Genomic DNA, 26,403 nt, shown 5'->3' with positions numbered 1-26,403 from the left:
AGGGACAATGGCTAGGAGCTTGTCTTCAGAGGAGATGCGGGCTGCAGGGAAATGTTGGACCTCCGGCAGGAGGCTTGCTGTGGAGCAAGACCAAGTTGTTAGGCACTTGTTGGCAGCTCTTACTAAACCTCTGTTCTCATAGGCTGGTCTTACTGAAAATGAGATGGGTATTTTCTACATATATCTGAAAGGTGAATGTAAATACACTGCCTTACAGTAAAGTTCGAGAAATTCAGCAAATTATCAACCTAGGAAATATGTCCAAAAAGGCATAAATTAAAATAATAGAAAATTTCAAATAGAGTTGCTTCTTTCCATATATATGTTTCTCTACTACTTATATGTTCTTTACTCTTTCCTCACCGCCTTTTTATTTATTCATTTTTTAGTAGAAGTTGAGTGGTAGGTTGGATCTTTTATCAAGCACTATTGGAATGGCTAAATAGAGTGTAAGAGAATGTCACATTTGGCCTGCCGTCTGCATGGCCTGAGGGTCCTATTTTATTTAAGTGACAGGTTCCCTGAAGCTACTGCAGCAGTCCCCCATTTCCCCTGGGGAATAAGTTCTAGGATTCCCCCTAGTACATGCCTGAGCCCTATATATGCCATGTGTTTTCCTATACATACATACCTGTGGTAAAGTTTTACTTATAAATTAGGCACAGTAGGTGATTAACAATGATGACCGATAATAAGATAGAACAATTTTAACAGTATACTACAGTGAGAATAATGTGAATGTGGTGTCTTTCTCTCTCTCAAAATTCTTTGTTGTACTATACTCACCCATCTTGTGATGCTGAAAGCTGATAAAATGCCAATAAGAGATGAAGTGAGGTGAGTGACATAGGCATTGTGACCTGGTGTTAGGCTACTATTGACCTACTATTGACATGTCAGAAGGAGAATCATTTGTTTCCAGACTGCCTTTGACCACGGGTGACTGAAGCCATGGAAAGCAAACCATGGATAAGGGGGAACTACTGTATTTAAACTTCTCCTTTAGCGGTCTAACAGAATTGTTGCAGCCTAGAAATCAGATGCAAGGTCAGTGTAGACGCTGTCCCAAGCTAACCATGGTGATGACTCTGAAAGTGTCAGCCAAGAGGATCCTACAAGCTTTGGACCCATTGCTGAATACAAATTTAAACCCCTTCTGCCAACACACATTACCTTAAACTTAGCCAAGTTGAAGTTCATCCGCCGTTGGCTGCCCAAACCTGTATTAAGACCATCTGGAGCTCCCTAACGCCCTTTATGGTTTTCCTATCCAAAACAAACAGTGTTATCGTTAAACATGGCCAGCTTACTGTCTTTTTCACTTCCAAATCATTAATAAATACATCTATCCAATAATATTAGCCCATAAACAGGCTCCAGGGTTGTTCCCTGTTGACCTTTTCAGTGGAAGACTTTTCACTGTGATTTTTCTTTCTCATCATCTAACCAGTCCATGACCATATGTGAATCCTTGGTCCAGAGACATTCAAGGAAGAGCATGTACACATTGTAGCCCCTCAAGGCAGGGGTGTGGGGAGTTATTTGAGAAGTGCAGGATCTGGAACCAGGTAAGTAAATGCAGATATTAATTTGGTATTCAAAATAGATTTGCTTTTTATGTTGCTTTTGACTCTGGAGCAGTTGTATGTGTCCTAAGAGGTCAACGTCCTAGAAACAAGAAATAATCAAAAGAAAGCATAACTGAGGACACACTAAGCAGTATTCTAATTGAATTTAGAGTCACTTAACAGTTTAGATTGTTGGGTTCTTCACTGGGAAAACTAATAAATTAACTATGGACTGCAAATAGTTGGTTAGTTTATTGATTATTGCTGTAATTACTGATTGGGCTTCTTATAATGGGGTATGCTTGCAATATTGACTGAGCAGGAATCTGAAAATTTTATCATTACTAGGAAAAAACCAGCATGCTTTTTCCTTATAAGTAGAAACACTGTACTAAGTCTGTTAGGAGGCATGTTAAGGAGAGGTTTAGGAAACTGTCCTGTTTTATGTCTAGAAGCATAATACATAAACCTGATTTGATGCAGTATGGTATGTAAGACTTGCCAGAGTCAGAAGGTATGAGCCATGAGAGTAGTTACCTTGTTTCCATCAGCTCTTACCTGCCTCCTTCCCTTAAATATTTGTGGAGCACTATCATGTGTAAGGGTCAGTGCTGGGCACTATACAGCAGTGATGTCTTGGGTTTTTAGGGACACAGGTCTTTTTGAAAAGGTGAGGAAAGCTGTTTATTCTTTCCCCAGAAAATTCACACAACACAATGTTTCACATGTAATTTCAGGAATTTGAAAGCTCTCCTAAGACTCATAGAGACTCCAGTTTAATACCTCTGCCCTACAAGATAATAAAATACACAAGACAGGGCCCCTGCCCTTGATGAACTTCCAGAAGAAAGATAGACAATGTGTTCCTTATCATACCCTTTTAATTACTTTATTGTTTGTAGTACTGTAATAATTGAGGGAATGGGAGGGAATACTGAGTCTTGATAAACAGTTAAATTCGACCTCTGTATTTGATCTAAAAGTGATCTTATTTAGGGGTTTCTATATTACCCTATTGTTATGAACCTTTCTCTTCGATGTAATGTTGGGAAGCGGGAGATTCATAGCCCTGTGCCCTGTTGCAAGATTTTTTTTTTCAAGTACTTTATAGAAGATTTCCCATATACCAGCTCCTTTGATTTTGATCTTTTTAATACCTTTATGAGGTGAGCAAGGCAGGTATTTTCCCCAATTTTTTTTTTTAAAGTAGGCTCCATGGGCAGTGTGGAGCCCAGTGCAGGGCTTGAACTCACAACTCTGAGATCAAGACCTGAGCTGAGATTAAGAGTCAAACAGTTAACCTACTGAGCCACCCAGGTGTCCCTATATTCCTCATTTTTATAGTGGAGACTACTGAGGCACAAATTGCATACCTTTCTCAAGGTCATAGAGCTAGTAAATGTAGAACTAGGACCTGAGATCACTCATGCATTGATGAGCTCAGTTGTTGGTACAGCAGTTTTATACAGTTAAATATTTATGGGATAGCCAAGTGCTGTGCTGATTGGCACAGGCACAGTGAACATATAGTTCATTCTTTAAAGGAGCCCGTGGTCCGCTCAGGGAGATTAACAAAGAAGCCATCAGTGTTCAGTGTGGGAGGATCTGAAAACTCATAATTACCAAACAGAGTGATAAATACTATAATATGCTTAAACATTAGGTGCTCTGTGAGCATAAGTAGGAGCTCCTGGTGTAGCTTTGGAGATAGAGAAGGCTTCCTGAAGAGCATAGTGTCTAAATGGAGTAAGGTAGGACAAAGGGACTGGGAAGGATGTTTTGGGCAGAGAGAAGAGTATGTCTGAGCTCTTGTGTAAGGACGGACTGGTACGTTCAGGAGGCACTCCCTGTGATTCAGTGTGGCATGGACAGGGAGGCAGGAGAGGGTATGTGACGAGGTTGGGAAGGAATGTAGACTAGATTATGGAGGGCCCTTGCTTGAAGGAACTGAGAAGCTGGAAAGATGTAGAGTTAATAAAACTGATGATCGATTGAATGTGGGAAAGAAGGAAAGAGGGGGAGTTTGGGTTCCTTCCAGCTTTCTGGCTTGGAAAACTAGGTCATTGTGATGTCATTCACTGAGACAGTGAGGCTGGATGGCGGAAGATGGGTCTAGGGCATGAGGGAGCAGTGTGAGAGATAGAGACTTGTTGAATTTGAGGGGCCTCTGGACAACCAGTTGGGTACGTTCCGAATCTTAGGAGAGAAATCTGGGCTGGAAATAAAGATTTGTGATTCATCAGCTCCTAATTAGTCTCAATGACTCCTCTGGTAATTGAAACCTTTGGAGTGGCTGAAGTTAACTCAAGGAGAGTATAAAATAAGAAGAGAAGGTTGATGAAAAACCATGGGGAGCTCTAACATTTAAAGGAGGGGTGAGGAAAGAACCACTTACAGGAAACTGCTTAGACTGGTCAGAGAGGGAGGAGGAAAACCAGAGCTGGGTGCTGAAGAAGGAGGGAGAGGTCACCCATCGGTGCGGTGCATCCGTAGTCTGTGAATGATCGGCGACATGGCCTGACCAGTCATACCCGGGTATGACTGAAGAAGCCACACTCCCACCTGCTCAGCAGGCTGCCTGGTAGCCTGGTTTATGTAAATGTTTTGAGGTCTGAGAAATAAGAGATAACTTACCTTTTGACCCTTAAACAGTAAACATACATTTTATGTATGGATTAGAATGAAAGAAGTAATTTTTGGCCGGGGAGGGGGGGGGATTCACTGGTAAACCATTGGCTTCATCTGTGAATGACCCTTGCAGAACGGAATAGGGTTGCGAGAAGTTAAATGAATAAACATGAATAGCTTCTAGTGAAGCGAGTACACAGTCAGTGGTCAATAAGTAGCCGTGTGTGTGCGTGTATCTCCCTCTCTTCGTCTCTCGTTTCTCCCTCTCTCAACAGAGAATTGGTGCCTTGTAAAATTAAACTGTGCTGTTTTAGAACTCAAGTCTTTTATGTGGCATATTTCCATGAAGAAAAAAATGTTGTAATTATTGATTGAATTGTGCTGTTAGAATTAGGTTCATAACAAACGGGAACACTGTTTGATAAGCTTGCAAACAAAACAAACCAAGAATTGTACTTGCTATCCCCTCGTTGAATCTGGCCCTCTGTTTCAAATTAATTAGATTTTTGGATAACTGTGCTAAACTTTGTCACATCCTTATTAAAATTGTTTAAGGATTTTGAAGAACCTCTCAGAGGGACCCTGAAACTAATCGGAGTCTGGTACTGGAGATTCCATTAGCAATCACAAAACTGATTAATCTTTTACTCAGTTAGCTTATTGATTATTGCTGCAATTACTCCGTGTAACGGATTCTGCCAGGAATACCAGCGGAAAACACATTTTGTAACTGGTGCTGCTGTATTCAGTGTGAGCACAACAGTTTGTGCTTTTTGTACCTAACTATTTTTGTATTTTGAAATGTGGGCAGACTTCTATTCAGAAAGTGCTGTTGCTTTAGCGGTAGGAGGCTCACTTTTTAATTTCTCAACCACCAGTAAGGCATTGCAGTTTACAAAGTGCCTTCCCAAACAGCGCCGCTGCGGGTAGATTTCATGGCAACCTTGTGTAATAGACTAGCTCGCTTCCCTCTCATTTGGAGGAGGCTGGGGCTTGGTGAGGATCAATGGCTACGTAATAGGTGGCAGAATCAGTAGTAGGCCCCGTCTCAGTCAGGAAATAGTTATTGAACACCTACTGTGTGCAGGGCTCCGTGTTCAGAATAATAAAAGCCGGGATAGGGTCATAGAGATGCGTTCGGGCATCGTTTGGAAAGCTTCAGATTATGGCCCCATTAATGTTATCGTGTCACTTTGTCACTCTTCTGGGCAAGCCATGTAAAGTGTCTCGGCATACAGGATTGAGGTTTTTGTTTGTTTTCTTCAGTTTGTTTTGGGCTAGTGAAAGTCACTATTGCTTATTTGATCCCTATGTAGAACAAAATCGGAAAGGCTCTGTCTACAGGGAGAATTTCTAGGACACGTGCTGCTGAAGCGAGCCCTAAAAGGAGAATTTCTGAAAACACTGAATCTACCTGGGTCGAGAAGCAGCTTGCCCCACGGCTCTGAGGCGAGCTCCCGCCCCTCCCGTGAGTCTCCTGGTGCTGTTCTGGCTCTGTAGCATTCATTTCACAGGAGTAACCCAAGGGGCAGCCAGTGTTTCCTCGCTGAGCTGGTGTGCTAGGGAACGGCCGGTCCTCAGGCTCGCACTCTGGGGTCCTCTAACTCCCCAAGTCCCTTGCTTGTGTCCACGGGTGACACAGGCCTGTGGCCTGTCAGGACTGCTCTGTGCCAGGGAAGACCTGTGGCCCCGCGCTGTATCCTTATTCCTCAGAGAACGCTACGTATGCGGCAGCCCGAGCTCCTGGGTCTTGTCCCTCACTGGCAGCCCGCCAGCCCTCACAGGACCTGCTCCTGAGTCACCTGCCTAGAGTGGGCCCAAGCCCTGGGCTTATTAATTACCACCCTTTGCAGTGTGTTTCTGAGGCAGAATTACTTTACCACAAGATTCTCTGCTAATACAGACAGAGATCAAGCCCAGTATTTCAGCAGGGAAAAAAAAAAAAGTCCCTTGGATTTGAAAGAATTGGAGAAAGCAAAAAACAAATGCTAACTACTCGCTTTAGAGATACTGGCAAGTGGCACACTTAATATCATTACTGTGCCCGTGTAAATGGTAGCATAAAGAGATGGTTATAGATGACTAAAAAAAATATGTACAATGTTTATAAAAGCATATATAGTTTGCCAGTTGATTTGGCACAGATCTGAAATGAAAGGGAAACTATATTCATTTATTTATTTATTTAGTGAGGTAAATAAATAAAGTTGGAAAACAGGTCAATTTCATGCATGCAAGGTTTTATAGTAGGAAAAAAATGCATTGCACCTGTTCTGACCCTTTACATTTGAGGTTATTTGTTTTCAAACTTGACCCCAAGCACCAGTTTCAGACAACTCTATAATTAATCTGTTAGATAAAGCATAAGGATATTTTATTTGTTTTGGTTTCTAGGACTGCAGTGAAGTAGTGACTGAAATGACTAACCTATTGTACATAGCAGTTAATTAAAGAAAAGCATTAACTATAGGAGAACACCACCACTGCTGTTGTCTTGTATCAGTATAAAAAGGCAGTAATTTTTTTGACAGCCACTGATTGGAAAGTTGCTTGCGGCCTTCCAGAACCAAGGGGTACATGCTGTGGATCAATAACCGGCAAATTTCCCATTAAAAAGAATACCTGAGCAATGTTCCAAATAGCCACTGGCATCTTAATTTTCCACGGAAACCTCAAATACTTGTGAGCCGAGGACAAGTCATTTTCGGACAATTTTTCCAGACTACTTGTTAACAGTTATTGCTGTCCCAAAAGGTTGACAGCCTACATGATGGATATTTCATTTACTTGTCATCACTGTTTGAGTAATGGCGAGCAGTATATTTCTGTGGTTTTAAGGAATATAGTCTCCTGAAAGACATTCGGCTTAGTATGTGCTCCAGAGTGTGTGTCACACGTGTTTATGCTGTATGTATATAAGCTTCTACATCCACAGAGGAGAGGATCAGTTTTCTTTATAGTTTGGAGGTCCTTGGAGAGCAGGGTACACTTTTATCCATCCATAGCTATCAAAAATCCACTTGATTTGTTTTTAGGATAAAGAGCCTTGGATCGTTAACTTGTGATTCCCAGATGATGTAGAATTACATGGCTCCCCTTTATTTCTAAAAACAAACAAACCCATGATTTTGTAATAATTTTAAGATGCATAAAGGCCTTAGGAAGATGTCTGTCTGTATCTTCTAAAAACGTCTTTTTTGGAGTGTCAGCAAATAATGATTATCAAGGAAGAATTTCCAGAAAGGTGGCAGTTCCATAATATGTGTGTGTGTTAAATAAGAAATAGCAAGAATTAAAGGAGAGTTCCACTCTGTGTGTTACAACACCTCAAAACACAACATTGGTGGTTTTCAGCGTTGATGTTTTTCCACCAAGAGCATCACTTTGTCAAGTGTTAAAAGACGTGAGGACACAAAATCCATCTCCAAGTTAGGTGGACATACGGTCACCACTTAGATTTATTAAGTTAGGCTATTAAGGAAAAATGGGTGTCAGGCCATAATACAACCTGGTGAATGAATTTGTGTTTATGAAGGAGTATAAAAGCCTTTTCATTTGGAACTAATTTTTTGTGTCCAGAATTTTATTTTATTTTTTAAAGATTTTTATTTATTTATTTGACAGAGATCACAAGTAGGCAGAGAGACAGGCAGAGAGAGAGGAGGAAGCAGGCTCCCTGCTGAGCAGAGAGCCCAATGCGGGGCTCCATCCCAGGACCCTGGGGTCATGACCTGAACCGAAGGCAGAGGCTTTAACCCACTGAGCCACCTAGGTACCCCATGTGTCCAAAATTTTAAAATGACATTTGTTTTATACTAATATGTGTTGATAAAAGTGAAGCATAAAAGGTGTTTGCTTAAAACTGAGCCAGCTTTCAGGGCGCCTGGGTGGCTCAGTGGGTTGAAGCCTCTGCCTTCGGCTCAGGTCATAACCTCAGGGTCCTGGGATCGAGCCCCGCATCGGGCTCTCTGCTCAGCAGGGAGCCTGCTTCCTCCTCTCTCTGTGCTGCCTCTCTGCCTGCTTGTGATCTCTGTCTGTCAAATAAATAAATAAGATATTTAAAAAACAAAACAAAAACTGAGCCAGCTTTCTATCATATTAATCCTGTCATCTTTGGATGGATATCTTGTTTGCTTGTCCCACAGTCTCTATAGTTTAGATTTCCATTATCTGTACATTTTATACACAAATATGTATAATATTTGATCTACTAGCTGGCACAGAGGTCCAAGCTAAAGGCATGGTGTCTTCCAGAGAAAAGAACAAGAGGCAGTTTGAGAAATTTCCACTAAAAAGCTTTGTGTCATTTTTAATACATGTCATTTGCAAAATATTTCTCGAGATTAAATACTGAATTCCTAATCACCATTTTTACTTTTAAAGATAAATGACAGTGTGGAGGGTAACATTATACTGGACTTTCAATCCTGCTTATTCATTATAGTCATTTTTATGTGCAAATAGGAAAAAAGTATTCTCGAGGCTGATATGTATATACCAGCGATTTACAGAAGTACTATGAGTTAAACAGCCCATAAGTGTCTGTTCCAGTATTCATACATTACTGAGTAATCTCTTTCTATAATCTCTTTGCAGTATTATTCCACAGTAATGGAACAGCAAGTAAATGGACAGTTAATAGAGCCTCTGCAGATATTTCCGAGAGGTAATGTTGAACAAATTCTAATCAACAATGATTATTTCGGTAAACTGTTTCATCAACAGTTATGTTTTCCAAAGGTTTAAATGCACATAACATGATGTTTAGCTCTTAATTTGAAAAAACAAAAGAAGTATTCATTATCGTGGGGATTGCAGGCTATATTATAGTTATGGCAGATAAAATATCTAATTTACTAGAGTAAATTAAACTAACTAGATTGTTTTTTGTTTTTGAAGTACATACTTACATTGGCTTAAAGAACTCTTTGGGGGTCCACATGGTTTCTAAACCAAGGCAAATGAATGACTTTAATTTTGGATATTTATAAATTGTGGCTCATGATGGGAGCCAAAGCTGCTGTTGAGGAGAAAGCGTTCAGCTGATACAGAAGCAAAGATTTACTGCAGGGTTTTAGGGGAGAATTGGTAGTGTTTGGTGCTTCGTTTTTGGGGGGTGGCGTTTTCCAGATGATGGAGAATCTTCATAAATGGGAATTTAATTGTTAAGTCTCCAGAAATATTCGATGGTGAGGGTAAGCTTTGGTGAATCACCTAGTCAAATAATGTTCCTTTTCCCTTTTAGGTGGGCAGAACTAGCATTGTGTCAGACACAATTCATCAACTGTACATGAATGTTCCCTCAAAATTTGAAGAATAGTAAAAAAAGAACAACTTAATTGACCATGTAATATAAGCTGTTAAGTCTTTCCCTCACTATACATTGTCCCACTTGGAATTCATATTTTCTAACTGATGGAGCAGATAAGGAAATGTTGTAACTTTTCTAGAAATAACTTAATTGAAATCATTAAAAGTTAAACTTACCTTTGTTAACAGATACTGTACAAATAATCATGGTATGGGTTTTTCAATTAAACGTTCTAGACTTTCATTGCCTGTAACACTCTGAAGTTGAGTGGCTCAATTAACCAGTAGACTCTTATTTATGCTGATCAAGTCTCCAAGGGCAGCTGATTCGGTTAGCCCGCAAGAAGGTCTGGGTTCAAGAGTAATGCCTTTCTAGCATTAAGGTGGGCAGTGCAATTGGGAGTACTTATATAATAATAATATATTAAAGACTTAAGTAAGTAAATAAAATTGGGCCATTGATAGTGTGTCTGAAACAAAAATTATGATTAATCCAATTCTCTTGTTTGTGAAGACTAAACACTAAAATAGAAAAAGAAAAAGAGAAAAGCAAATGTAGAAAAGCAAATGTTGCCATTTTTGTGCATTAGGCCAATCATAAGAGATGGAGATCATTTCTCGTTATCTTCAGTGATGGGAGAATTTGGGCAAGTTTCAAAATTGTTTCTCCACAAAGAATACTTTTTTTTCTTTTGCCAGCTGAAAATTTTAATTCATTGTTTCCCTACTTGACTTCATAACTCTTTTGTTGTAGCAAAATATGGTAGTTTCTAGTATGACCTGGAAAATTATAGTTCTGATGTTGTGGGTCTTTGTGGTCCCCCCGCCCCTGCCCCTGCCCTAGTAAAAGATTTACTTCCCTTCATCCAAAAATCTTTCCAGGCTTTTTTCTTTTTTTTTTTCTTTTTTCTTTTATTTCGTGAGCAGTCCTTTGCAGTCTCATTGTCCACACCATTGTGCTGCCTCTCGTGGCAGTAGTGACCATTTATTAATGCTCTGTAGACATTAATACTGCTTTAACTGTTATCATTTCTCATTCTCCTGACATTTCTGCCTATTCAGCATTACTGATTCCATGGTATAGATGAGAATCTGCAGGTTCAGAGAGGTTAAGTAACCTCAGAGTCCACAACAGCCTGTAAGTGGTTAGTATACCCTTTGAGTAAGAATTTTGTTCAAGTCATAATTTGCTTAAAGTGGAAGTGCATTTAAATGAAAATATCCATGGAGTGTGCTTGGGGGTAGACTAGAGGGGTTGGTAGAAGTGCAGAGAACAGTAGATTGCAGGGAGAAGATACTTAAAAGAAGATGGTATATGAGATGTGATCATCGCATGTGGTCCTAGTACAGACTGTTAGGCTCCCATAAATTATTAAATAAAGTTCTTTCAAGCCAGACTTGAATTTTTTAAAATAGGAGACTCAGCCCCCTGTCTCTGTGGTTTCTTGGATGCTATTGAACAACTATTCTTCTTTTATTTATTTATTCATTTTTAAAGATTTATTTGTTTATTTTAGAGGGAGAGAGCGAGCGTGAGCGTGCGCTTGCATGTGTGAGTGGAGGGAGGGGCAGGGGAAGAGGGAGAGAAGCAGACTCCCCGCTGAGCATGGAGCCAAGTGGATGCGGGGCTCTATCTCGCAATCCTGAGATCATGACCTGAGCCAAAATCAAGAGTCGGATGCTCCACTGACTGAACCACCCAGGCACTCCTGTATAACTCTTTTTAGTTTTTTTAATAGTCTTGCTTTGGGCTTACTTACCTATATTTTATGTACGTAAATGAGATTATGCGCACTTATAACGAGGATATAGATAGACATATTGGGCAGGCTGCCTGGGTTAATACCTATTTGGTTAGAGGCCCCCAGACCTTAGTTTCTCTGGTCAGGCCCCAGGCTGAAAAGAATCTCTAGACTGAACAAGTGAGAAAGGTAGGAGAACACGATTTTATTTGAACATTGGTGTTCTCCTCATTCCAGGTAAGACAATTGCCTTGGATCGTAGCTCCCAGCTCATGCCTGTGCTCTCTGTAGTTAAGAGATATGTTACATATTAATAAGGATGAAAATTTATTAGCTTTATGTACCTCCTGACTCCATAACTTTAGGAAATGTGAGGTTACTGGGTATTTTGAATATTGTGTAGATTTCTAGTCATAAAGGTTTGAGAAGCCAATTGAGTAATGAGGCAGATGTTAAGGTAAGAGGTAAGAGTTGGTGCCTGTCTCTAATTCCTTGGTTAGCCACTTTTTTATTAAATGAAATTTATGAATGTACTGGGTACTTAAGTGGAAATACTCTGAAGTGTTGTCTTAGGAAGTATTAATGGTCCCTCAAGGACCAGGCATCAAATATATGTGACTTTGATTTTGTTCAAAAAGTTAATTTCCATTTTACAGAAAGAAGATTTGGAGTCCTAATTTTAATGTATTTTAGGGAAAATAAGAGTTCTTTGTTTAGGTTTAGATGTATTTTCTAGGAAAATAATGATAAATTTAAATACACCCAAAATATACAAATTAAAGCAACTGATATGCCTTGTAATTATTACCCACATCTTCTCTTTATTAAACAGTTTTATTTCTTGTTGTCCGAAACAGAGGAAGAATACATGTACATCTGAGAGAGGAGAAAAAATTCCTATGTTCTTCCCCAAACAATCAATCACAATTGACAGTCCCTTAACATACAATCTGTAGGGCACTGTAGTTTTCAGATGGAAGCAGCCTATAAAATGGGCAGGACACATTTTTATTTTTAACACATGATGAAGAAGCATTTGCTGAATTGGAAAAGTACTACCCTGTAACTCAGGGTGGTGTCAGGAAATTAATATTATTTTTCCTGGCATGGTTTTATCTTTAGACTTAAATATTAGATGTCAAGATTTACAAAAAAAGTAGTGTATTTTAATAAATTTGACTACTTATTGCTGTGCAAACTGGTATTCAAACTTGAATATTCCATTTTAAAATCTCTAACCATCTTTCTGGCATTAAAAGATTTCTGCTACTATCCCCCCCCCCAAAAAAAACCCTAGCTATTTTTAAAGTAGTTTAAATGATAGCAGATATACAATGTAATAGAGTTGAGGAAAGATTGCAGAAATTTGAGTTACGAAAGGAATCTAATCATTTTAGCTCAGTTAACTTGATTTTTATATGTTTTAAGCAGAAATTGGAATTTATATGAGGTGGTGTCAGAAAGCTCTTTGCATTTATAAATGCTCACTCCTGCAAGTTAAAAACCCTGGTTCATAATTCCCACTTTGGGTCTTGGGAGCCACTTTTCAATCATTTCTCTCTGCTAATTTTGGTGTCACCCTCATTTCTTTTTAAACGATTCATTTTGAGCAAATTTGTAAATGGCCCTGATGTGTTCTACAATTTAGTCAATTACTGTTTCAGCCTGCAAGCCTCCTGGGGAACGGAACATACATGGCCTGAAGGTACGAATTTCAATAATTGTTTCAGTAAAGTTAGATGGATTTGTAATGCTGTGTTCCACTTATTGAAATGTCAAATAAAACTGCACTTTCTCAAGCTCTGACAAGCGATTCCTTTTTTTTTTTTTTTTTTTTTTTAAACGGGATGTGGAGGGGGATTCATCTGTAGTATTTGCTCAGAATGTGTACATATTTGAATAGAAGGGGTTTGGTGCCGTATTTTTTTTTTATTATTTGGAATTTTTTTGTTGGTCCATTTCTTCAGGATGATTCTAGGTACTGGTGTCCACAACGATTTATTTGAATGAAAGTAGACTTCATTTCAGTGATTAATTAAGCACATAAGCATCTCGCACACAGAATACCCACCTCTTCTTTTGACATATTTATGCTAGAAACATGTATCTCTTTAATGTCTTTTCATTGTTCTGTGTCTTTTGAATTCCGGATTTCTGCTTATAGCTTTATACATTGGAAAGAAAAGCTAGCTATTGTATTAGATTCAAGCATTTTATAATTAATTATTTGGATCTCATTTTCCAGTGAATAAGAAACATGCTAGGGTGTTCTGTTTGGCTTTGGAGCTGGAAAGATGCGAAAACTTGAGGTTCACCACTAACCTCTGGATATATTGTTATTGTTCTTTTTTGAACATATTGTTTTGTATATGAAGCAGAACAGTGGATTGAATTCTGTTCTGGACCATGAGTTGAAATTTTCCCATTTATCTCTCCCTTTTTTCATTGCTGTCTAAGTATTTGAATAATGACAGGAAAAGTATATTATGTAATATACGGGTTGTACAGTTCTGTAACCTATATACTGAATAGACTCCGACCGTGGGTCTGTCTAGCAACAAGCTAATTAACCTTCATAGTGAAATGAGAAATTTGTGGCAAATTATAGGTTAATTGGAACTGTGTCCTCAGAACACAAGACTGATCGAGATTCTTTCTTTCCTTGTAGGTGAATACCCGGGCTGGACCCTCCCAACACGATAGCCCAGTAGTCTCCGACTCACGCCCAAGCAATAGGTGAGGGCAAGCGAGTGAAGTGTGCCTGTAAGCATGCCTATCTACAGAGTTAGGGGTGCCGAAGAGACCTGGGGATGACCCCTCGTTTCTCTAAGACCATGCGAATGTGTATGTGGCTGAGAAGAAATTTGACTAGTTGGGTAACCATAGCTATGTGTTGACTAGAGAGAAAGGGCCTCGCTGAGGAAGATGGAATGAGACATTTTAAACTATTAATGTTGGTCTGTGGAACGGTGTTCCTTCAGTCTCCAAATTACACAGGAAATTCATTGCCTTTGACTTCAGTGCCTTTCATGCCTTGATGATCCAGTTCATAAATTGTGTAATGCTCATTATTTTTTTCCTTGCTTCCCGTCTTTTGGCAGTATCATTATCCCCTGACATCCTCACCAGAAAGAGGCAAGGGGAGAGTGAAGTAGTAAAATCTAGATTGACCAGTCACTTTGCTCTTTTTGTATCTTTGGTCATACTGAAGATTGAAGCTATTTATACAAGGAAGATCATCTTCATTAATTCACGCTAGCAGTGCCCCACACTGGCATGGGATGCTGAACACTCAAGAGCCTTTTCACAGTGTTCTGACAGGCCTGAAAACTTACTTCCAGATGATCCCATCCTCAGGTAGAAGGAGTGGCGTGCTTAAGTCGACAGAGTTCTGGGTCCTTCTGGTTATCCGTGTGGTTATCCAGCCAGTAAACGTCACATGGCCGTACTTGAAGATGACACCGTGGAGGTGATCCCCTGGATCTGAGGATTCCCATTGATGACTGAAAAGCCAGCATCCAGCCGCCCTTCCATTCTGCACCCAGGCTTCTCTGGGTTTAGGGCTATAACCAGTACTGCCCTTTATTGGCTGAGATGGAGTTTGGGTGTCTCCTCTTCCTTCCCCGCCCCTCCTTAACCCAGAGTCTTGGTTCTTTTGCCAGGGGCTTTCCTGGGGGTAATTTAAGGTCTCTCCTTGTGGCTCTCCTTTTACTCTCCCGCCTCCTTCCCCCCAGAGTCACTTCCTCCATTGCTTTACTGCAGAGTCAGTCTGTCTGTCTACTCACCAGCTTTCCTGCTGCGAGCACACGACTTTTAAAGCGTGTTTCCTTTTTAAGCAATTTATTCTGTCTTAAAATACGCTTAGCCTGGTAATTCACCAGAGACTCATCTGTCCTGTGGGCACAAGGGGTAGATCTCTTAGTCCTCATTCTAGGGCTTGGCCCTGGCCTTGGCCCTTTCCAGCTTCTCTCCTCACGCTTGTTGGACCTGTGAGCCGTGGCCCCAGAGTGGAGGCACTGGCCTGGGGTCACTTGTTACACTCAGCACAAGGAAGACCCAGCATTTAATTTTATCCACTCCTTTCAGAAAAGTTGTTATTCAGGCAGACTCACCCTGAATCTTGAGGAAAAATAAAGTCTTTCTCTGGTATCTTAGGTCCCGTTTCATCGTGGTAGAAAAAGCAGGATAGAGGTGAAAAAATGGTCAGAGAAGGGGCAAGGATAACCTTTCAGTTTTCTGAGATCTAGCTTTAACAGCACGAGTAAATTAGCTTGGTTTTTAAAAAATTACTGTGTATATTCATAAAATTTGGGGTTGGACATAAATTTGAAGACCGTCTGACCTAGTGGTTCTTAGCCTTTTGTTGCAGCATCTTTGCTAGGGATGCAACAGTCTCCCGGCTGGTGATGGCGGTTTCCTCCCATAGTGACTTCTGTTATGGGAGAAGTACACTTTGAAAGAGAGCTACCATAGACTTTAATGTGCCATCCTAGGTTGGCCGTATTCTGTGTCCCATGTTGATAACTAATCAAAAGTATTTATTGAGTGCCACCTATTCAGTAGGGGCTGTCCTGTGCACTAGAAATACAAGCGTGGTCCTTATCCTCTAGAGCTTGCTATCTAATGGACATACAGGGGAAAAAAAAAAGCAAATATACAGACACTCACACTCTGTAATTAGTGTTATGAGGGAAGCAAGCAGGTTTTGAAGGGAGAGAACACTGTGCAGGGATATGTTTAGATTTAGACAGCACGGGCAGGGTAGACTTCTTGGGTAGAGAGAGGCATTCTCTCACGGCCTGAAGGGTAAGAAGGGCCTAGCCACATCAAGAGTCAACTGGAGCCCAGGGAGGGCTGCTGGTTGGGGGGTTGTGGACGGGGGGAGGAGAACATTGGAGAGACAGTAGAGAAGGAGGTAGACTGAAGCCAGATGGGCATGGCCTTGTGTTTGAGTTTTCCTCTCGGCGTATTGGTGGGCCATCAGATGGCCTGCCGGACAGTGCCGTGGCCACTCTGCTTATAAAAGACCCCCTACCTTGGGGAACGAGTCCGAGAAGCGCCCATCTAATCCCGCTCTGTTTCGGTGCTTGATTCCCTACCCCTTGCCAAATGGTCATCCAGGCTCTTCCTGAACATCCCTTATAGCATGAATGCACTTTATTGGCCTTGGCAGCCTGTCCCTTTTCACAGAGCTCTGTTTGAAAACATTCTCTGTCATGAGCCGAAATGGGTCTCTTTTTAGCGCCCACTCATAAAGGTTTCGTCTGGCCCTCGAGCAGAGCTGTTCTTCTAGGGGGCTCTTCCCATTGTCTTCCCTCCCAACGAACTTCTTGTAGGTTTCCTGTCTCAGCACATTCTCCCGCACCCACCCAGTCGCTTACTTGTCCTGCTGGAGTCCAGTGGCCCTGTCTCTGCTGAGGCAGTTCAGGCTCTGTAAATCAGTGGGGCTGCAGATGAGTAACGGCCTCTCACATGGAGGCCCCCTGCCCATTCTGCCCCTTCCTACCTGACGTCCTAGCTTTGCTGATGAGTGCATGGTGCCCTCCGTGGATCGTGTTTTCTCTTATTCCTGGCCCTCCGTGCTTTCCTCCTTTTTTTTGTTCCCCCCTTCATCTTCAGGCTGGCCTGCCTTGGTCATCTTTGAGGAACCACGCTGTTACTGTCTTCTGATGACAGCCCACCTCCTAGTCCATACCAGGTCCCTACTCTGTGAATTTCCCTAATGCCTTGATGCCTGCTTTTGCTGGGGCCATTAGCACATTGTGTTACAATTGCTTCTGTTCCCTGGTAGATTCTCTGCTCTTTGAGGGCAGTGACTGTAGCATATTCATTACTGAATTCCCAATTCCCAGTGTGATGCTTGGCACATAGGAGATAGTCAGTAATGCTTGAATGAATGAGTGGATGAACACATTTATATTCCCTCTTAGTCTTGTCTCTGAATTAAATTCTCCCAACTCATTCTAGCCTCTCCAATACAATATTTCTTGTCCCCTCACCCATTTCCTCTTCTTTAGATGTCTCAGTGCCCCTCTTAAAGTGTCAGGGTTACAATAACATCACATTTAAATTTTAAAATGTTTTTAAAAGTGATTTTCAAATAGCCCAAGTCACTGTGTCCATTACAGATAAACAAAATATTGAGTAAACTGAGGAACAAAGAAATTACCAGAATTTTTCTTTTCTTTCTTTTTTTTTTTTTTTTTTTAAGATTTTTATTTATTTTATTTGAGAGAGAGGGTGAAAGAAATAGAGAGAGAATGAGCAGGGTAAGGGGCAGAGGGAGAAGCAGACTCCCCGCTGATCAGGGAGCCCAGTGTGGGGCTCCATTCTAGAACCCTGGGATCATGACCTGAGCCAAAGGCAGATGCTTAACTGACTGAGCCACCCAGGTGCCCCCAGACTTTTTCTTTTAATGAGACCAAGTGGTAGTCAGACATTGGCATAATGAATGAAATCCGCATTCTCCTTGGTTACTCTCAAAGCATGAATCAGTCTTTGCCTTAGGTGGATGATTGTTTATTAAACTGAGCTTACTAAGCCACATGGTGTTGCTAGGCCATAATTACTGAATTCAAGTCCCACTGCCAAGTCAAGGCCTTTCCTAAATATTGTGGCTTTCTCCTTCTGTAAACTCAGGATGATTAAACTTTACATTTCTCTACCTCCGGTGTTAGGAAGATTGATGAAGCTGTATTAAGGAATCACATGTTGTTTCTTGGATGAAAGGTGTTTTGTAAATGCAATGAATCAAAATGTTATTATTTCAAGTTGTATGACATTGTGGAGTATCTGTGGAGAAACCTTGCCTAGGCATTGTTTGGTTATTTCTGTTTTTACAGTAATTGTAACTGTTAAATTGGGAGTTATCTGTGGGATTACAAGGTTCTATATATTTACAAGGGAGAAAAAGTGTGTGTGTGTATGTGTGTGTGTGTGTGTGTGTGTGTAAGAGAAACAGACTGAGGAGGTCTGAACCTTAGTTTCCTTAATAAATTATTCCCACAGGGCTATTGTTATTGTGAGGATTAAATCAGGATAATATGTAATAGCATTTAGTGCCATTCCTGGTGCATGGTATCATCTAAATAAATGATAGCTGCTATTATTATTTTCTTAACTGGACTGATTTTGTCAGTTTATTTTTTGATCTGTGTTTCTACTTCAGTCTCATTCTACAAAATTCTTTTTTTTTTTTTTTTAAAGATTTCATTTATTTGAGAGAGAGAGAGAGAGAAGGAACAGGGTGGGGGCGGGGAGCAGACTCCATGCTGAGCAGGGATCCTGATGTGAGGCTCAATCCTAGGACCCTGAGATCAGGACCTCAGCCAAAGGCAGATGGTTCACCCACTGAGCCACCCAGGCACCCCTTGTTCTACAGAATTCTTAACTCCCACTTTAGTACATGAATTCTTAGACTCAGGAAGACATTATTAAAGTTTAGAATCCTGAGGCACCTGGGTGGCTCAGTCTGTTGAGTGTCTGCCTTCAGCTCAGGTCATGATCCCAGAGTCCTGGGATTGAGCCCAGAGTCAGGCTCCCTCATCAGGGGGGAGGCTGCTTCTCCCCTTGCCCCTCACCCCACTCATGCTCTCTCTCTCTCTCTCTCTTGCTCTCCCTCTCAAATAAATAAAATCTTTTAAAAAATCAAGTTTAGAATCCTTGGTTGAGGGCATATTTTATAAAATCTGTAGAAAGTAGGGACTGAGGCCCTATAGTCTGCATTTGACCATAGCAGAAGTTTAAGAAGTATTTAGAAAGAATAATCATCATAACTTGAAATAGCAAGTATGGTCAAACTTGAAGTCTGAGATCTTTCTTGATTATAGCTTACTAAAGATACCAAATGAATGTGTGTGTGTGTGTGTGTGTGTGTGTGTCTAGGACTGCCATATAATAAATCACAACCAGAACCATGACCACCATTTACTGAACACTTAGCACCTGCCAAGTCACTGCGCTACGTTCAAGGGTGGAAAGGGAAGGGAATATACAGAGATACAGAGGAGATCAAGATGTGGCCCATGTTCTCGGGGACCTCCCAGTCTTAGGGGTGGGTATGTTGAGAAGAAAGTCACCTACACAAGAGAGGAGAGTTAATTTGGTAGATGGGTAGAGGGTTTGAGTAGATAAAGAATAAACAAGCTTTAAATTTCCAGTTAGAACATTGATGAGATGAGGGGCTATTTTGTACACCACTCTTCTAAGTGGGTGGATATCTTTGGGTATAACTGATTATAAAGCTAGAAGAACTTCAGAGCATCCCCTGGCCGCTTTTCCTAAATTCATTCCATAGGTGTTTACATAGCCATGTATATCCAGAGAAGAACGTTTTCGTATTTCTTTTTTTTTTTTAAGATTTTATTTATTTATTTGACAGAGATCACAAATAGGCAGAGAGGCAGGCAGAGAGAGAGGAAGGGAAGCAGGCTCCCTGCTGAGCAGAGAGCCCTATTCGGGGCTCGATTCCAGAACCCTGGGATCATGACCTGAGCCAAAGGCAGAGGCTTTAACCCACTGAGCCACCCAGGCGCCTCCATTTTCATATTTCTTAAATGTCTCTGGAAGCTGGGTCTCCCACTTAAAGGACAGAAAAGGAAAGAGAAGGCAGCTGAAATTTATTTAGTATCTACTATATGCATGAGCTTTTTCTAATATTTAATTTTTTTACCCTATAACATTGATATTTCCCCCATTTTACCTAGCCGTTCAGAGAGGATGAGTAACAGATTGTCCCAGATCCCACAGTGAGTGAGTCCCAAAATTGATTTTTGCTGCACATTTGCTTCTCAGCAGGCTGAATTACAAATCTCAACTGTGAAAGATCAGGACTTAAACTACCTATTTTATCTTTTGAAGTTCTATTTTTTCATTTCTATAAACATCCAAAGAGTACATTGCTAAGTACTCTGTATTTAGCAGACGACAGACTCCACATCAAGTTGCCACTGAAAGGCTGCCCAAAGGCAGCAGGACGAATGGCCGAAGGGGTCACCGACGTAATCCACAAGTCAGTCTAGCTTCATCATGACTCAAGGCTTCATTATTGCTTTAGGGTTTCAGGGTTTTTATTAACACCCTTTCTGGTAGGCCAGTTACTTGGAGAAAATTTTATGTGTAAGAAAAAGGTTGTAAAGAGGGTAGTCCATGTCTACACCTGAAACTGAGACGTGTTTTAGTGTGGAATTCTGAGCGGTGTTCCACGGTGTCCATGATCTTGCCATTAAAAATCATGTCTTCCTTTTCCAGCTTAAAGAAATCTTCTGCTGAACTGAGAAAAATATTAGCCAATGGCCAGGTAGGTGTCATTGCATATTAAGATTTCCACATAGCAGTAACTCATTACTGTCCAGTTTTTGTGTCCATAAACTTCATAAACAGATGAAGAGCCCGCGAACGCCTTCTTGTCATAAATGAATTACGGTGGCTTAATTTGATTGGCAGAACAATTTGCAGCACGTCTTTCAAACTGTGCTAATGGGTCTCACTCCTAGCAGATTGAAGTACCATGCACACACCCTGCTGCCATCTCAGTCTGAAAAAAGTTAATCAGTTCTGAACAAGTGTGTCAGCCCATGGGTTGTCGAAATGGCCCTGCGTCGGGAGGTGGCTGCCACTTCCATTATCTTTGGGGAGAAGAAGAAAAACTGTTCCTTTCTTACCTTGGCTCCTCCTTTGGTCCCAAAAGGAACACTGGCTTTTTAGGGAAACAGAGCAACAGCCGACCTTTGGCATTTAAGATTTCTTGGCTTGAGAAGCCCCTGGTTTGGTTCGCCCTGCCGGCTGGCCCACTAAAGCTGAATGGCCTAACCTGGGCAGAGAGGGACAGCCAGGCCTGCAGGCCGGGTATTCGCACTAATTCTGATTCAAGTAAATGGACGCATCTGAAATAGTGTAGTGCTTTTAAACATACACCGGCAAATTAAGCTACCTACGGGGTCCTCGATTCCTCAATAGCAACATAAATGCGTTTTAATGTTTGTTATAGAGGAAGCCCTTTGATAGCCTTGCAGGCAGGCGCCTGTCCGTTGCGATCAAGCCTGCCTATTAGGCTCTATTGACTGAGACATCTGTGTCACTGCAAATAAAAGACTCTTATTGATTTTCTTAACTGCTGTTCACTTCCCGTCCATGTTTCGAAGGCTGAAATCTTAATTATCTCAGATGCTTATTCAGTGCCTTCACACGCTGACCTCTCCGAGGCTCATTGGCATTTCATGAATCAAGTACTTGTAGTGGAGCCCATCAAGAAGACAAAGCTGGGTCCCCGTGCTTGTCCTTTAATATCACCTGTAACTTTGCGGCCTAATAGATGTGCGCGCCTTACAGCGGAGACTGGCGGGTAGTGCTTCTGGAAGCCCAGCTTCTTTAGCACATAGTCCTTGAATACAGTTGGAAAAAATAAGTTGATCTGGTTCTGACGTCTGATCGTCATCCAGAGTGTGTGAATTCTAGTCCTTAGATTTTCTGTTTACGGCTAACGGAAACCTGGTGTTGTATGTGTGATCTTGATGGCCTCAAAATTTACCTGATACTTTTGACTTTAAGCAGCCAGAGGTTTGTTTGGATTGAGGTCCACAAGCATGTTCCCCTAGTGCCCTGGCTGTGTTCAGAGCCAGTATGACATGAAACCTGACAAAAAGCAGAAACCTGGAGCCTGGGATGTTTATGTGTCTTCAGCATGCATGCATTCTAGTTACTAATTACAACTTATGTATGAGTCACTTGCTTTCTTCAAATGGAACATGTATTTCAAAATTGACGTAAATTAAGAAGCTTTAACTACATTTGTTCAGCCCAGGCAATGGAAAATAACCTGTCATAGATTCCTCTTCCAAAGATGAAAAACAGTTTATTTCCAGTGCGAAAAAATAAGCATTCTGAAATGTTCCTCATGTTTTGACAACAGACCTAGTACCATAAATATCTTAGTGGTCTCAGTTGTGAGGTTCTCGGTGGTGGAAGATTGTCATAATAATGATTTTTTACACTTAACGATGGTTTATTGCTCTCTCTTGGGGATGGGATAACCTCATGTTAAACAGTATGGCGCTGGCTTTCAAGGAGCAGCTTTCATTGTATTTACTTTCATTCAGAAGAATAAACAAACCAGAAAAACCCGCCTTTGGAGGTCCTCATAGTGCCTCCTCCTTGTGCTAACTTCTCAGTTCCTTGATGCTGTAGGGGAGCTAAAGCGAGATCACACGGCAGTGAGGGTAACAGGCACAGCTGTGGCATCAATAAATTTCTGGGCTGAGCACTGACACCACTTGGTATGGAAGATGTAAGTCACATTTAACAATACTTTAACACTTGAGCATAGTTTTTTATTTCAGTGGTTTATGCTCTCAAGCATTAATAATGATTTGCCTTTCCACTAGCCTCCACTTAGAATTAATAAGGAATTCATATTAATCATTAAAAGAAAGGGACATGATTCTTCAAGATAATCAAATATTGACAGGTTAGAAATAGCTTTCTGCCTGGGTTCATTGATATAGGTTATGTGATATAAATATTTATTTCTTTTCTGTCACTCAGAGTAAATGCCACCAATTGATTCAGCATTGATATAGTGTCAACAGTTCATAAGAAACATTTGACTGGCTTGTGTTTTCCGATTAGTCTCTGCTCTCTAAAGTGGGATTTACTAAATCTCTCCAATTGTCTGCTCATAGAGTGTGACTGCTTTCTGAAACCATTTTTGCTTCGATTTGTGAAGCAAAGGTCTAGGGATAGGACTAGTTTCTGTCAGACCTGTACATATAAAATAAGGATTAATTGAGCATTTTTATTTTAATGATTTATAAGCGATAGGTACTGATTCTTCTTAACACAGGCATACAATAAACAAAGAATATTTTCTTTGCTTGATCCATAATTGAATTTCATTTCATCTTTCCCATTAATTTCATTAATATTATATTAAATCAAGCAGTTTTTTTAAAGTTTAACTTTTAGTCCTTGGAAGGGAGACACTTTACTGCTTAATGATGGAGGATTCCTTTTTTTCTAGCTTAAGAAAAGCTGAATCGTAAGATAGTTTAGGCATGTGTCACTGAGAGCTATAAATCAGTCCTACTGGTGTGTTTTTGTGATGTGTTTTTCCCACTTCAGTTTTAGTGTGGTATCATCTCTTTAACTTTGGCTCTTGATTTAAAACTGATTAGAAATGGCCCATTGGGTCAATTTAAAGGATTAAAAAAGTGCACAGTTACTCCAAGGATGAATGACTTTGACCTTTGCATCTCTGAAGTTGTTTTCCTTCTTTTCGTGTTTTAGATTTTGTAGGAGAGGGTGGGACTATTTTCCTATTCCTGATAAATCAAATATAAATGTACTAGGAATCCACAGATCTTAGAACTAATTCTGATTCTGCTCTTGGCTGTTTTGAGAACTTCAGATGCCGTTAGGAAAACTTCCTGTGTTCAAAAAAAAAAAAAAAGAAAAACAAAACAGGTTGAGGAAGAAAAATAGGAATTCTACAGTAAAGTTAGCTTAAAAGCTGTATTATAACCACTATATAAAAACTCTTAGATTCTTACCGTTCATCTTACATCCCATACGAAGACCAGAATATAAATGAGACTGTGTATGGGAGTCCACACTACATGACTCCCTCCCCTACCCACATGGAAACCACTCGTGGGTTGTCCTGTCTAGTCCATGTTACTTACCTAGCCCCTGACTTTCCTTCCGCAGAAGCAGAGCCCAGTGCCCATCATTTCTCCCAGGTCATTTGAGTTGACGTGTAATTGTAACTCTAATGGCTTTTCTTCTTCTCCTCTCACACCTAGTGTTCTGCCTTTTATTTCCTTTTTTTAGTCAAAACAAGGGAACAGCTATATTTAAAAATTCAGTATCTCTATTCAATAAAAACATTATTTCAGCTCTTTTCTCTATAAAGAGCTGTGTGATCTTTGAAACATTTATCTTCCTAAAAACAAATACCACAGCTAATGAAATTGCTTTTAACTTGTGAGTGCTCTTCCATTTATTGTTTTCCTTCCTGTGGGCCAGTGAGCCTGATGGGAGAGGATGTTCCCTCCATACTTAGCCAGGACATCAGCTGCTAAGATATAGCATTGAGCAGAGAATACTGAAGGACTGAGTTCTAGCCTTGACTAGTTGTTACTGACTAGTTTTATGACCTAATTGGGCTATGTGCTTGAAAAACTGTACAGTTCTGTGATTTTTGTGATACTTGTTCCCAACCGTAATATTTAAATATTGTGTCCTGTAGGCATATAAATCCCACTTTTGTATCAAAATGACCACTGTTCCTGTGCTTCATTTAGAAAAGTTGAACTAATTTGCTTGTCTAAAGAGGCGACAGTGTTATTACCTATTAGTTGATCCTGCTAGTGATTTATTTTCATAGTTAAAATCAATTAAAGTAACCCATTTTGATCAGAGATTTGAGATTCTCAAAAGGTTGTTTATAATCAGTTCATGAGCTTGGCTCTAATAGTTTTCCTTTTAAATGTTTTTTTTTACGTGGATAATATTTACATACTATATAAAAACAAGAAATCCAAATAAGCAGAAAGGAAAAGAATCTGGGGTTTTAAAATAAATATCTATCAGTCAGTAAATACGCCAGGCAGAGGTCTATAAAACTTTAAAACATTATAGAAACACTTCACCTATCTTTTTATGGATACAGTCTTTTTAAGTGAGATGGTTTTAGAATTTTTACTCCAAAACAACTTTTGTCTTTAGGCTCTTACAGTCTTATTGTCTGAGGGGTTGTGAATTTTTGTCTTTGAATTTGCTTACTGAATGCTTAGCATATGCACACACACGTACGTGTACACACACACACACACACACACACACACAATAGCCTCTCAGCTCATCCCTTGTTGGATGCCTACCATTCCTGGTCAGGTTGGAATGCTGTTAGTTGGCTGCTCCACTTCTCTTCTCAACCTCCTGGGTATTAGAGGTAGGGAAAAAAACAAAACAAAACAAAACTACAATGTCAGGTTTATAATGGTTGAAGCTGCTCAGAGACGTGCCATACCTACTCCTTTGCCTTCTCTTCCTCCAACAAAATTCCATAAAAACAAGCCCCTAGGTCCATCCCAGTATGTTATTAGAATGTGTAATAGCAATATATCTCAGTGTATTTATTTTTCTGAGAGGAAACTACTGGTTCTTTTATCTGGAAGGCCCTGATGGAGTGGTGGGAGGGATGCAGTCTCAGAGTGTGGTCCTTCTAAAGCCTGAATCCTATATATACTCCATGAGATTTGTTCTCCTGGAATTTACTTTGGACCCCGATAAGGGTGTAGCTTATAAGGGAAGCTGATGGTACAAATGAGGTTGTTAAGAGTGCTGTTCAGACTACCTTAAGAAAGGTTTTGAAGGAATTAGCCCATTTGTACTGGCCAATAGATAGTGCAGTTTGTGTGTCTATCCTTCATACCCACCGATCGCAGTACACCCAGGAGCAGTTCTGCTAACCTTAGCATCTCAAGTTATTTCATATACTGCTCTTGTTCGTGCTGTTTTAAAATTTATCATTTGGTCCAGTGTAATAAGGTTTTCTTTTCTTTTCTTCATGTTCCATCTTTTATATAGGTTAAAATACGAGCTGTTTTTTTGCATTAGTAATATAAAGGTAATGAAAAACAAAATTTCCCTCAAAGAGGAAAATAGTTGCCAGTTTTTCTGACTTGTCTATCGTTTTGCCTCTGACCCTAAATATAGTAATTAGCTGATTGCAAATTGCATCAATCAGGTTGTACTACAATTAAATTGGGTGTTGAATTGGCCTTTACACATTAATCTGTCAATATTCTTTTAGGGATTGGCAGAACGGCTTGGAAAGGAAGCTGTTTCTGTTACCTGTGCTCTACTCCTAATTATCACAGCTCTCTGAAGCTTCAACCTCAGAAACGTATAGAAGAAAAATATTTCCCTTGATAAATGGAGCCTTGCTTTATTCAATTGGTGGATGTTTGGAGCAAAATATTTAAAGCTTTACTATAATAGTCTGAAAGCAAACTATTTTTTTTCCAAGTGATACTGAATTAAAAACTCCATCCATTTTCTGCCCATGCAAGGCAGTGCAATTCCCTGGAAATTGATTTTTTTTTTTTTCCCATGGCTTACTATGGCTTTTCCCAAGCTTTAGCTATATGGAAAAT

The 26,403-nt window shown here is 40.3% G+C and overlaps 1 protein-coding gene across 10 annotated transcripts in view; it reads left to right on the top strand.

Moving 5' to 3' along the window:
* Positions 1–26,403, top strand: part of MAP2K5 (mitogen-activated protein kinase kinase 5) — a 249,466-nt gene that overhangs the window by 26,532 nt on the left and 196,531 nt on the right. For all 10 annotated transcript variants that reach the window (XM_032864619.1, XM_032864618.1, XM_032864617.1 and 7 more), the window contains exons 4-7: positions 8,793–8,862; positions 12,913–12,953; positions 13,917–13,984; positions 20,498–20,546. In XM_032864619.1, coding sequence (XP_032720510.1) covers positions 8,793–8,862; positions 12,913–12,953; positions 13,917–13,984; positions 20,498–20,546 — 228 coding nt within the window. The remainder of the gene's footprint in view (positions 1–8,792; positions 8,863–12,912; positions 12,954–13,916; positions 13,985–20,497; positions 20,547–26,403) is intronic.

Source organism: Lontra canadensis, unplaced genomic scaffold (assembly GCF_010015895.1).
Source record: "Lontra canadensis isolate GAN:19392208 unplaced genomic scaffold, GSC_riverotter_1.0 scaffold28, whole genome shotgun sequence".
Classification (NCBI taxonomy): domain Eukaryota; kingdom Metazoa; phylum Chordata; class Mammalia; order Carnivora; family Mustelidae; genus Lontra; species Lontra canadensis.
Note: the sequence above shows the minus strand (reverse complement) of the source record. Positions and strands in the feature narration are given on the sequence as shown.